The sequence below is a fragment of the Mixophyes fleayi genome, chromosome 11 (assembly GCF_038048845.1).
Source record: "Mixophyes fleayi isolate aMixFle1 chromosome 11, aMixFle1.hap1, whole genome shotgun sequence".
NCBI classification, from domain to species: Eukaryota; Metazoa; Chordata; class Amphibia; order Anura; family Limnodynastidae; genus Mixophyes; species Mixophyes fleayi.
The window spans coordinates 33285228-33299013 of NC_134412.1; the positions used below are offsets into that span (position 1 = coordinate 33285228).

Genomic DNA, 13786 nt, shown 5'->3' on the forward strand with positions numbered 1-13786 from the left:
ACCTGACTCTACCTCACACATGGCTGATAACAACTATACAATACTGGGATCAAGTCCGGGGGGCATCCGATTACCAATGGACATTGTGGTTCCGGAAAAGGCAGCTGTTAATGGCAAAAACATCCTGCACCATAGGTTCTGTAAAGAGGTTATCAGTCGCTGATTGTGGGGTTCATAACAAACTTTGAATGCTGACCTTATAACCCTGTCTACATTTTACATGTCCACCATTGAAGTGTGTAGACATTATGAACATGTACACATACTGACCATTAACTGCTGATCTTACAATTCTCTTCTGAGCATCACTTGTACCTCTCCTCTCTCTCCTATTAATACCTTGTCTTGCACCTACATGGCGATTTTTTTCCAAAATGGAACACTCACCACAGCCATAGACGAGACAGATGTACCTACCTAAAATCATCTCTAGCAATTGAAACTCCAACCCAGACACCTGTACCAAAAAACACCAATGGATAAAATCTCATTCTAACATTGAGTACATCCACTGCAAATGTATGCTTCCTTCTTACTACAGTGCCCTCTCTCTCATGGCAAGCAAACCTACTTTATGTACCTAAACTTCACCCAGTCTGTCAGCATCAGCAGGCTGATGGTGCAACACGTTTCTATGCCCTTCACCTCCACCCCTTCCTTCACTGCTCTCGTATTTGGCACCTACTTCACAGGCAAAATCAACACTATCATCAATAAATCTCCTTCTGCCAAATCCTGCACTCCACCTTCTCCTCTACTTCCCTATCCACCCTCAGTACTTTTTCTCCCGTTACTGGGGATGAGTTATTCACATTTCTCTCCTCCACCACAACCTGTCCCCTGGATCACATTTTCTCTCACTTCTTTTGCTATTTTTCCCCACCATTTGTCCACCACTAGCACACCTCCTCATTCTGTCCTTCTCAACTGGACTTTCCCTTTTGACTTCAAACATGCGGAAATCTCTGCTATCCTCAAGAAACAATATCTCAACCCTACATCTCTCTTCAACTATCTGTTCTCTCCTCTGCTCTCAAATTACTTGAACTGTTTATCTAAAACCACCTAAACCACTTTATCTCATTTTACTAACTCCTTGACCTTCTTCAATCAGGCTTCCACTGTCTACACTCCACTGAGACTGACCTCACTAACGTGACCAATGGTCTTCTCACAGCTAAGTATAAGTGTCACTTCTCCCTTCTCATTCTCCTTGACCTTTCTGTCACTTTTGATACAATTGCCCATTATATTTTCCTGCACACCCATCACTCACTTGGCCTTTGCAGCACTGTTTCTCCCCTGATTCACCTCCAACCTTTCTGAATGATTTTTCATTGTCTCTACTTCTGACACATGATCCCCTTCACTCTCTCTTTTACTTGGGATTGGTCAAGGCTCTGTTCCTGGCCTTCTGCTTTTTTCTCTTTATATTTCTTTGTCTTCTTTGTGAACTAATATACTTTTTCAGACTCCACTAATGGGTCATTTCACATCAAATCAACACAGGTTTCAAACTTACCGTTTCAGATTGTAATGAAATTTGGTATAGTAAATGCTACCATGTGTGTAAAGAAAACCTCAAAATCTTTGGCTGATATGTACACTGGTTTTGAAGTTAAATGCCTTTAAAGCTTCTCTTTTTAAAAGAAAAATTAGCTTTTAACATTTCGTTTAAATTGCATTTGTAGATCACCTGATGGAGCTAGAGAGTTGGCAAGGTCTCGTTTTAAACCTCTTATTATGGCTTTTCATATGATATATTAATCAGTAGTATATTTCAATAAAAATTAAAAATGTAAAATTTTCAAAATCAAAATTTAAGATTTTTTCAAAAAGCCATATTTTTACATTTTTGAAAAATATCTGCAAAAAGTAATATTTTGAGACCATGATTGGATCATCTGCTACAAGAGCTTTCAGTTTTGAGTGGTTCATGAAAATTTTATTTATTGAGGCACTACACATCTGAGAAAATCAACAAAACAATATTTTTTCAAGTTCACTTCATTAGAAGAATGCACGTTCCTCTTCAGGTGTGTTTGGGAACGATATTTTACAGACAGCTTCTGCTCCCACTTCTGTGCAGGCGTGCAGACTTATGTGGACAGCTACTATAGATATATATATATATATATATATATATATATATATATATATATATAATGCCATAGTAACATTTATATACATTTGTTTATGTTTTTACCTCTGAAATGTACTTTATAATACTTTAAAAAAAACTTTGACATCATAGCAGGCTGATGGTGTAGTTAGAAGAAAAGAGAATTTAAACCTCTTTACTAACAACACCTTTACTCCACAAGCAGCCTATGACACATTTTATAATGTGCTTATGCTCATTTCTCAAAATGTATTGAGACATTCTGTAAAAAAAGGAATGTGACAAGATGACATGGATAGGTTACTGACCTTTCCTGAGATGTATGTGGAAGTTAATGTGTTAATACAACCTGCCACTACTTTGTAGGTTATTTTGCCTTACAGGATACCAAGAGACTAGGCACAATTAACCAAACTTTGCCTCTAGGACACTTCAACTGTACTTAAGTAAACAGTCACCACCAGTGACTTTTAACCAAACAAAAAATATTAATTTAGTAACAGTGGTCAATTTTGAATTTGAACACAGAAATAGAATTCATTAAATAAAAAGGTTAGAGTGCATATAACAAAATGGTTACAAAAATAACATATAATAAACTAGTGAAAATAGTAGGATAAAATCACAAACAGTTTCTACTTACATACCAATAGTTGTGGTTAGTCTGTCCCAGGAAGACTGGGAATTATAAAGATGAATCTTACAGTAGAAATACTATCTACACTTTCATTATTATCAGTAAAAAAAACATAACTTTTAAATATCTTTATTAGTAATACTTTTTCTGCTAAAACATCACATTGGTGTGGAATGAGATATAACCTAAAGATAAAAGACTATATATGGCAATATGGTCATTTACTGCTCACTTAGCGTGACTGGAAATATAATAATTAAAATACTTTTAACTGGTTTTATCACAGCAATACTTTTGGTGGCACTGAGAACGGGGCATGAAGAAAATTGACATTTAACATGAGAATAACTTGATTTAGATGCAGGTAGCCATAATGGTCGAGTACGATATTATATGTTACAAAGATATATATATATATAAACTAATGTTAATATTTAATTAATGTTCTCATAATAGAAGATGTGCTCTTAATATTATCTCTAGTAGTTTCAAGGTTACTGGGCTCTTATAAGCATGATGTGCAGTGAAGGAACAATGCTCAGAAATTTAAGTTTGGGTTCTTATAAACATGTTGAGCAGTGAAAGGAATTTTAATTTTTAAGGAAAGACAATAAGATAGACTTCTATTACAGATCTGTTTGACTATCCGAACATATTTTAAAAATGTATGGAACTAAACTTTTAACATGATACTTTTGAAAAGTGAATTCATGTTTGCTTGTTTATCTCAGATACTCTGTTATATTTGGAATGCAATTCTAAGTTGCTTGAGGTGGTACACATCACTTGCCACCAAGAAATCTAAAAGGGACCCAAAATAAATGTAAAAATCATGACAGTACTAAACTAGGTGCAGAATATTCATTTAGAGGGTAAAATCAATCTATATTTAGCAAGTGTTCAGGCACTATTTGCAATATATATGCTAATGTCATTCAAAAACAGATTAGATTGCCATTTTAAAACTTTCCCTCCCCTAAAATGTCCCTTTGATAATTTAGAATAATAGGAGCATACTTGATTGGTTCATATGGCTTACAGAAAAATCCTCCCTGTGTAGTGCAAAATCAGATGTTTAAATTTCTCACCCAAGAGACAATCCTTGTTATTGTGCGAGGTCTTAAAATGAACTCAAATAATGGCTTGCTCGTGATCTGTCCAAGAGAAGGAAAACACTTCAATGCTTGCATCTTCTTCCTGCAAAATTCTGTAAAGAAAAATAAATAAAAACATTCTTGAAGGGGGTGACAAGCTTGAGAAAGATGTTTTTTGTTTTTGCTTCCAAACATAAAAGGCAAACCTGGATTTCTACAGGGGGTTTCCAAATGCTTGGTTTTGGGGGATATATATTGCAATAATAATTCAGGTGTCCCTCAGGTGTCGGTTTTAACCCAACTTTGTGTTTCGGGTTTGCTACCGATGTTGTTGAGCAAATGTGAAAGGTTTTGATTTTGGATATGGATTTAATTAAAAATTGTGAACAATTGATAAAATAATGTTATTTTGAGTTGTTTTTTGCTCATATATTACTATTTATAGCATTAATAACATTCATTTCCAGTCTATTTTCTAATGATCCCTTCACAACGGTCCCGATTTTCACCAATGTTAGCCAAAGTCTATAGCAAGCTGTCTTAATGAAGGATTTTGTAACTTTGCCATCATTGCATTTGCTTTCTCTGATTCAATTCAAAAAATAATAAACTGAATAGTGTTGATATCTCCCTTTCATATGCTCAAACTTACTATTACTGTAATTGAATAAATAAATAACCACTGGGATACTAATGTAAATTTGACAAAAGCTCATAGTTTTTATTTAAATAAAAATGGTCGCGGAGAGAGCAAAGCGAGTCAGCTAACATCTAATACCAAAACAGTGGAAGGTAAGATTGCAATTATACCACTAGTCCCAGGATGTTACAACTTCCTAGTAAATGTCATAAGCTTTTAGAACTAGCAGGAGAGGTCATCACCTATAGCATCTACCTTTCCTGTAGAGTTGGACATACTCACAGGTACTCAGATGCCCACAGATGATAACTCAATGTAGTAAAAGCTTAAAAGCAGGAATCGGTGGCACGGAGAAAGGAGAAAAGGGGCCAAGAGCACACCCCACATCCACTCAAGAGGCAGTAATAATTTAATTACAGCTCCGCGCCCCAGCTGCCTGTCACTAGCCGGGACGCAGTAGCAGTTTGAGGCATCAATGTTGCCCTGGGGTCAGAGTAAGTACACCCCTTCTTGGAAACCGTCTCTGCTGCAGGACTCGGGCAGTCCCCTTTACCTCAGGGTTGGACAAAGTTTACTCTGGGGTAATGGTTTTTCCTCCCTCCCTCCCCATGAATATATACGAGTCCCCTGGTTTGATTCAGACGGGCTGCATTATGGCACAGAGCATATAAAAGTATTGAAAAATAGAAAAGATTAGAATATAATAATATATGGCCTTTTTTAGGGTGTGCAATTGCTGTTGAATCTCACACGGAAACACCCAGTTTTTTTCTAAATTATTTCAGTTATCACTGCCTCACACAAGATTACTTTCACTAGAAAACTTTCAAGTTTAAAAGAAAGAAATCTGTTTGTTTTTTGGATTCTGATGCTAATAGTCTGACAGCAAAAGCCCACTGTTTTTTTCAAATAAATAAATATACTAGTTAGTTCAAAATAATATATCTATCTAACTCATTCTGTGTATACTTTCTAGTACTATTATTTATATGCAATGCATTAACAACAACCAGTAGCCACTAGTCTATGTAAAGTGTATTTAAGATTGAAATGAAAAGCAATTGATCAGCAAACTATTGGAGCTGACTATTCTCTACAGAACTGCTTTACAATAATGACAGGATTCTACTGCTTTCTTATGTTCCTGGTTCACCCTTAACGCTACTTTATGAGCAGAGCACTACAGCTAACATACACGCTGTTTGCACTAAAATGGCACTGAAGAAAACGAGGGAGGACTATATATATAGCATGCGTTTTGCAAAGAAAAATTTGATTGAAATGATGTTTCACCTTGTTTTGAGATCCGAGTTTGATGGGAAAAACCGAGTCACGACTCGGTTTCACTCGGATCTCCAACGTCGGATTTCAAGGAATCCGAACCGCTCATAATACAATTAGAAAAGAACAATGTCTATAAATGGAATAACTTATGTTAAATAAATAAAAAAAGAATGAGGCATAAAGTAAGCTAATACAAAAAATAATAATACTAATCCACCCAACATCCAATAAAATTTTAAAAAAAAGTTCAAGTAGTGTTACAGTTACTAACCTAGTGCTTCACTCTCAACTTCAGAATATCACAAACATCTTACTTTTACTGCAATTTCTTTTCCTTAAAGCCACAGAAACACTATAGCCAGAACATAAAAAACATACACTAGAGCCAAAAGTAAGAGCAATCACAGCAGCCATTTTGTTGAAGCCAAAGTTCATTACAACATAGGCAGATCCCCACAAAAATAGATTTTATTCTGCAGACAAAGTGTTATAGAATTGTTTAATGCAGGCAGGAGGAGGAGATTCCTAAAATGTTTTTCCTCTTTCTAAACCACTGAACTGTTGTTATTCAAGTGTACAGAGGTTTATGGGCCACTGGTACCCCCTCTCCCCTCCCCTAAAGGTGCCTCTGAAACTGTGCCTGGTCTTACACCTTTGCTCTGTTAGGCCAGTGAATGTGTGCTACATGTTTCAGAATTCAAAGAGGTATCCTGGTCTATAAATATTTTTTTGTAGTAATTAATTGAATCTGTTTATTGTAATTCAGTTTTCTTAATGATTCTGAGATTTACATTCTACTTAGTTGTCGAGGCAAGGAGAATTAGAAGGAAATAGAACCAGGAGGTAGTTGGCAATGAGAATTGGAAGGAAATAGAACTTGGAAGTAATTTACAAAGTTTAACACATTTAAAATGTTGCTGTGCAGTGCAAAAACAGCTTCAAGGTGGCTTGAGAACACCTGTGCAAGTGTGCTTAATTTCCCAGCTAGGGCACATGGCTTTACAAATCAAAAATAAAGTTGCTTGAGTAGGAACAGGCGAGGGGAGGGACAGGGTGGAGTAAAGGCATTCCAACAATGTATTAACAAAGCTGAGTACAGTAAAGGCGTGCTCACATAATTGTGACATAAGTGTATTTAGTGCACTCAGCCCACACTTCCTTACTTCCACTTCACTGCTCCAAGAGGAAGGAGACGCAAGTCATCGGATATGAAAAAAAACTATATACAATAGATTTTTGGTACACATGAGCAGAGTGGAAATGCAACCTACTCTAAATAAGCCTCAAAATCTATGAAAACTGCTGCTCACTTGGCAGAAGTAGATATTGTTCAACTTAAAAGTACAGCTTCAAAATTTGCTTAAAAACATATTTTCCTTAAACAATTGTTCTTGACAAAAAAATAAGTTATGATAAGGTAACATTATACAGTGATATGAAAAATAAAGCCTATGAAACGTGCCACTACCATCTTCATTACACTTTTAAATTGTATGGGTGCTGGTGAAACAATATACAATGATGGTAATGACTCAGCAGCACAATTTATCAGCTTCTGATTGGCTGATTGTGTATTCACCCCTCCAGTGCTTAGATAATTAGTAGCTATAATATATGAAGTCCAAGGAGTCTACTTGCATTACATTTATATTTGGACTACTGCAAGAAAGAATATTCCCATGGGATTTTGAAGGTGAAAACCACATGTTTGTATTTAATTTAATTTGTATTTAATTGCATTTTACATTCTGCTGTATATGCAAATCTTTTTACAGAGTACTCTATTTACAGTAGCTTGTTCTCAGATACCTTGTGAAAGTTTTTTCTAAGCTTAAAATAGTAAAATATCACTTGAGACCACTGATTGGCCAAGAACTGTTTGAATAATTTCTGCTACTACTGAAATGGACATTTTCATATTTGTGAAAATGTATCAATTATCTCATTCACCTTCCCTCCTCCAAAAATTGCTTCTCTATTGACTGTATTGCTGTAACTTACAGAATACCTATTAGTGTAAATGAAGGGTATAGTATAGGCGGGTATTTAAAAAATCTCTTAGCTAACAAGCAGAATGGTCAAGAACAACTTTATTTTCACAGATGCATGGGGTATGTATGAATGCATTCAATGTTCTTAGCACTAAACAAATAGATGTTCATAACTGTCAGTAAAATGATTGTTAATTTACATGCTAACTTTTTAAAAGCTGATCTTAAATGTTTCTATTTCTGTTAATTATAAGTATTTATAATTTATGTTTGTATTCTTCCACCTGTATATTTATCTGTTTAAAATAAAAGTTGTTTAATGTTTTACATACCTGTATTTCTTTTACAATTTCATGATGTATAAGTTTATAAGAGTAAAGCATTTTTAGCATCTAATTGCCTATTTCGTTGAAAATGAATAATGTACCTATATATTTTTCATTTAAGTGTGCTGTTAGTCTCACCTCCATGGGCTGATTACACTTCACACTGGTGCATGCAGTTACGTGGGATCCTACCATTGGTTTCCCTTTTGAGTCCTTTATGCTCCAGTCTGACACTGATTAGACCTGTTTAGTTCTAGTACACACAAATTTATCTATCCTCTCCTGATCTCTCACCATCTGTGTTGTATCGCGTTACTGACTGTATCTCTACCATTTAGTCTTGGATGTCCTCTCGCCAACTCAAACTTAATCTTTCAAAAACAGAATTAATAATATTTCCACCCACCAATAGAAGCTTCCTGTTTGACATTTCTATTTCTGTTGACAACATGACCATAAATCCCACCCTGCAAGCTAGCTGCCTAGGTGTAATCTTTGACTCAAAACTATCCTTTGTTCCCCACATGAAATCTGTATTAACATCATGCTGCATAGATCTAAAAAACATTTCCAAAATACGCACATATCTCACACAAGACACTGCAAAAACTTTAATTCATGTACTCATTAACTCCCGCATTGACTATTGCAATTCCCATCTACTGGACTTCACAAAATGAGACTCGAGCTTCTATAATCTATTTTGAATACAGTAGCTAGATTGATTTTCCTTGCAAAACATTCTTCCTCTGCTGAGTCGCTGTCAGTCTCTAAACTGGTTGCCTGTTTTCCAACAAATCCAATATAAAATTCTTCTACTAACATACAAAGTCATCAACAAAATTGCACCAACATACATCTCCTCACTAGTCTCAAAATATCTCCGAACTCAACTTCTCTGTTTTGCATAAAATCTGTGTCTCTCTTCCACTTTCATCACTTCCTCCCATTCTCGGTTACAGGACTTTTTTCGGGCTGCACCCACTTTGTGGAATTCCCTCCCTTGCACAATAAGACTTTCCTCTAGTCTTCAAATCTTCAAGCATTCTCTGAAAACCCACCTCTTCGGACAATCTGATAATATTCCTCAATCACCCTCTTAATCTCCCTAGGTTACTCTATTACCACCCTCTACAAAGCTAACGCAAGACAACAAACCTCTGACCAACATAGTTGTGTGACTGAACATACAGCCCACTAAATACATTTGACCTTTGCATTTTTGCTGCATACATATGCAATAGGATGTAGCACTTACCCTTTGTATCAAACCATTGTCCCCTAGATTGTAAGATTACGAGCAGGGCTCTCTTACCTCTCTATATGTACCCAGTATTGTTTTATTATTGTTTGTTCCCAATTGTAAAGCGATACGGAATCTGCTGGCAGTATATAAATATATGTTGTTGATGACGACAGTGCAAAAACAGCCATATATGATAAAAAGGTCTTTTAGCTCTGGTCTCTGGTTCTAAATTTCATGTTGCAGCTCAGAAGAAGGGTTCTGTTTATAGCAATTAGAAAGTCACATAAGAGCTTGGAACAAGCTAAGTCCTTAACAAAATCTTCATCCTTCAATCTGGAGGCCTATGAGATATACCTAATTGAATGTGCATTCTGTCAGATTGCGTTGGATGATATATTTCAAAACAGTGTCCCAATGTCTTGGTTACTTAATCTCTGCCCACAAAGCCATAAAAAAATATTTGTGAAACTTCCAAATGCTCTTACCTGCAAAAAGCCCACTTCTCAAAAGTGGTCTCCATAATTGCATGATCTGACCACATGATATTGTGAAAACTATAAGTGAAGAGGACCTAAACTACAGTGGCCAAAGTGGTGTAAAGTCATTTGAAACTAGATAACTTCTAAAATAGTATTTACAGCATGCAATTCCTTGCCAGATGTCATTCAGGGATACAGATTCGAGGAGAGAATTAAGCATCCTAGAGTCAAGAGAAAGTTCAGGTGGATAACTAGAGTGGATTTTGCCCAGAAATCTGTAAATGTTATTATTTTAGATCTTGTTTAATCTCCCTCTACTGGCAGCCTCCCAAACTGGACCTTCTGTAGTTTCCATACAAAAATGCCCTTACTAGAACAAAATGAACCTTTTACCTCCAAGCTCACCTCTTCAAACTGCACCTCTCTACTGGCACATTTCCTTCTCATCTTATCTCACAAATCCTTAAAAAAAATATCTCTTGCCAGTATTTCTCTAAAACTACTGCCCTATTTCTCTCCCCCCTTTGTTTCTACACTACGTGACCGACTTGTGTACAAACGGCTATCTCACTTTCTCTCATCTCACTCCATTGTCGACTATCTGCAATCAGGCTTCCGTTCTTTACATTCCACTTACACTGCACTCACAAAAGTGATTAATGATCTACTTACAAAAAAATCTAACAGTCACTCCTCCATAGTCATCTTCCTGGACCTCTCTGTTGCTTTCAGTACTGTTGCTCACCCTCTTCTAATGCACACCCTTCACATCATTAGCCTTTGTGTTTTTTCCTGGTTCACTTCTTATCAAACTGCTGCTTTAGTGTCTCTACCTCTGGCACATTCTTCCCTCTACTTTATCTGTTGGGATCCTTCAGGAAGCTGTTCTTGGCCTTCTGCTTTTTTCACTTTACACCTCTTCCCTTGGGGAAATAATTTGTTTATTCGGCATCCAATACCACCTCTATACTGACAAAATTCAATCTACCTGTTCTCCTCTGATCTCTCCCCTTCTGTACTATCTTGTGTAACAAACCGCTTCCCTGCTATCTCCACATGGATGTCCCAATACTACCTAAACAACATGCTCAACATGTCTAAAGTAAAGTTTATCATCTTCCCTCCTCCCAAGAGTCACCACCCACCATAAATCTCCCTCAACATCAATCGAACCACCTTTTTCTTAAGCACTACCTCTACCACCTATGTCCACTTCAATCCATTTTAAATGCAGCAAGACCTTTTTCTCTTGCCTCTTCACATCCGCCAATGCACTTTGTAAATCCCCGCAGTATGCTCTACAATACAGATCAAATTACTCACCCTTTCCTACAAAGTTCTCAGCAACTCCATCACATCCTACGTCTCAAAATACTCTCCCTCTCGCCTCTAAGATCTACCTTTGACCTGCTCCTCGCCACGTCTCTGGTAACTACAAATCACTCTTGCCTTACAAGACTTCTCACTCTTCACTAGAGATGTTCACTGAGCCTTGTGTTCTGGTTTTGGCGTTGGATCTGGATTAACTTCGTGTTTTGGTAAAACCGCCCTTGCGTGTTTTGGTTTTGGATCACTATTTGTTTCTAAAATACCTATTTTTTTTTTAGAAAATCCACATAATTATTTTTTTTTTCCCCTACATTATTATTAACCTCAATAACACTAATTTCAAGTCATTTGCAGTCAATTTTGACCACCTCACAGGTCACAATATTTTTTTTTTATACACTTTCAAACAAAGACAGCAGCAACCTGGCTGGATGCTAAGCGGCAGAGCAATCACACAAACACACGGCAGTTCATAGCACATCTGGGAAACATTGCCACACAGCAGTGGCAGAAAAGAAAAGTGGTGCAAGATGGAATGCCTTCTCTTTCTTTCAACTGACCCAGATCTCAAGAGATCTCAAGGGGCCTGATTCATTAAGGATCTTAAATGAAGAGGATTCTTATTTCAGTCTCCTGGACAAAACCATGTTATATTGCAAGGGGTGCAAATGAGTGTTCTGTTTTGCACATAAGTTAAATACTGCCTGTTTTTTCATGTAGCATACACATATCAACTTTAAATTTCAGTGTACAAATAAGCTATCAAGTATTTGTGTGCTACATGAAAAAACAGGCAGTATTTAACTTATGTGCAAAACAGAATACTCATTTGCACCCCTTGCAATGTAACATGGTTTTGTCCAGGAGACTGAAATAAGAATCCTCTTCCTTTAAGATCCTTAATGAATCAGGCCCCTGGTCAGCAAGCTGACAGCTCAACTGGTACATGACACAATGACACCTCTTCCTTCAGTTTCTCTGGAAATTGCTGCTAGGAAAAAACTTAGCTTTCCCAAGACACCCAGTGGTCATGCAGATGAGTCTGCACAACATTTTGACATTTGGTCTGGTCTAAAAGAATTGCCCAAAAATCGTGACAGCTCTTCCGTAAAATGAACTACAAATTCCATGAGGAAGGCCATTATCAGCAATTACATCAAAGTACACAGACTTCTGAGATGGAGGATTCCAGCAGGAATGAATTAGTATTATTTGAGGATGATGTCCACACTGATGAGGGTGAATATGATGACAGTGTAGATTGCAGGTGCTGAGATCTAGCTGAGAGAAGGGAGCTAGCTGATGCTGGTATGCATGGTAATATTTTGGGTAGAATGGCATGTTGTCAATTTTATGTTTTTCTACAGAAATTATCACCTTCATTTGAGAGGTGTTTTTTTCTTTAAACTTTTCAAACCCCCCGGAAAACTCGCAGCTTGATAAATTTACCCTCAAGTTTGCCAGCCCTATTATTTCTATTTCAGCAATGACAATTATCAATAGAGCAATGGAGCTCTCCTGTTTGTGTGTGAGCTATATAACATAGAACAATGTGACTGCAGTGTCACTCACCGGACTGTGAGTGAACTTCCCGTGTATTCAGGAACCGTGGCCGTCCGCCATCCTGAGGGTCTGCGCATGTGCAGCCCTTATCAAACCTTCAGTACCTGTTGCTTTTAATTGATTGGATGATCAGGCAACCCTCCCTATTTAAACCACCTGTGATCATTACCTGGTTGCCTGATCTTGGAGTCTCATTCCCCATGAGCCTCTGAAGGTGTTCCTGTGTTCCTCGTGTATTCAGCTCCTGCTGATTCCTGTTCACTTCGACTCTCCTGTGTTCATCGTGTCTGCACTCAGCTGATTCCTATCCGCTGCCTCCGTTGCTGCTGCAGAGCTCCTGTTCACTTCGACTCTCCTGTGTTCATCGTGTCTGCATTCAGCTGATTCCTATCCGCTGCCTCCGTTACTTCTAGAGTTCCTGCTCACTTCAACTCTCCTGTGTTCATCGTGTCTGCACTCAGCTGATTCCTATCCGCTGCCTCCGTTACTTCTACAGAGTTCCTGATCGTCTCAACTCTCCTGGGTTTATCGTGTCAGCGCTCCGCTGACTCCACCTCTACTACTGGATACCAGACAGCCTCTACTCTCCCGTGTTCTTCATGTTTCCAGTTCCACTTACTACTGCTTCCTGAGTATTGCTTCGTTCATTCTGGATTACCTGCCGTGCGCTGCACCAACCTGATTACCGCTTCCACCCTCCAGTGGTCTCTCCTCCTGCCGGCCTTCAGCCGTTCAGGTATCCCTGCACATCTCTCTGACAGCCTGCTCTCCTGAACCGCGGTATGCATACTTTCCATTGACTTTGCTTGTGTATTGCATATTCATCTGAACTGAGTTGTGTTCTCCTCCAGAGCCTCCTATCCACTGAAGCTATTGTTACCATTGACTTTGTTTCCTATTGCCTGGATAGTTATTGTGACTTTGTATACTTAAGCAGTGCTTGTCAGTTATCTTGTATTGTGGATATCATCGTGGGATCAAGTTCTGTGTGCCCGTGTATACTCTGCTTTACATTCATCTCCTCGTGCCCCTCCTCACATATATATAGCAGTGGTACAACTTGCTGACGCAGACC

General features: G+C 37.7%; 1 protein-coding gene across 1 annotated transcript in view; it reads right to left on the reverse strand.

Annotated features, from left to right (window-relative positions):
- SYNGR4 (synaptogyrin 4) overlaps positions 1 to 13786 on the reverse strand; it is a 154323-nt gene that overhangs the window by 94258 nt on the left and 46279 nt on the right. Inside the window, exon 2 of the mRNA XM_075191100.1 lies at positions 3848 to 3966. Within this exon, the coding sequence (XP_075047201.1) occupies positions 3848 to 3966 (119 nt within the window). The remainder of the gene's footprint in view (positions 1 to 3847; positions 3967 to 13786) is intronic.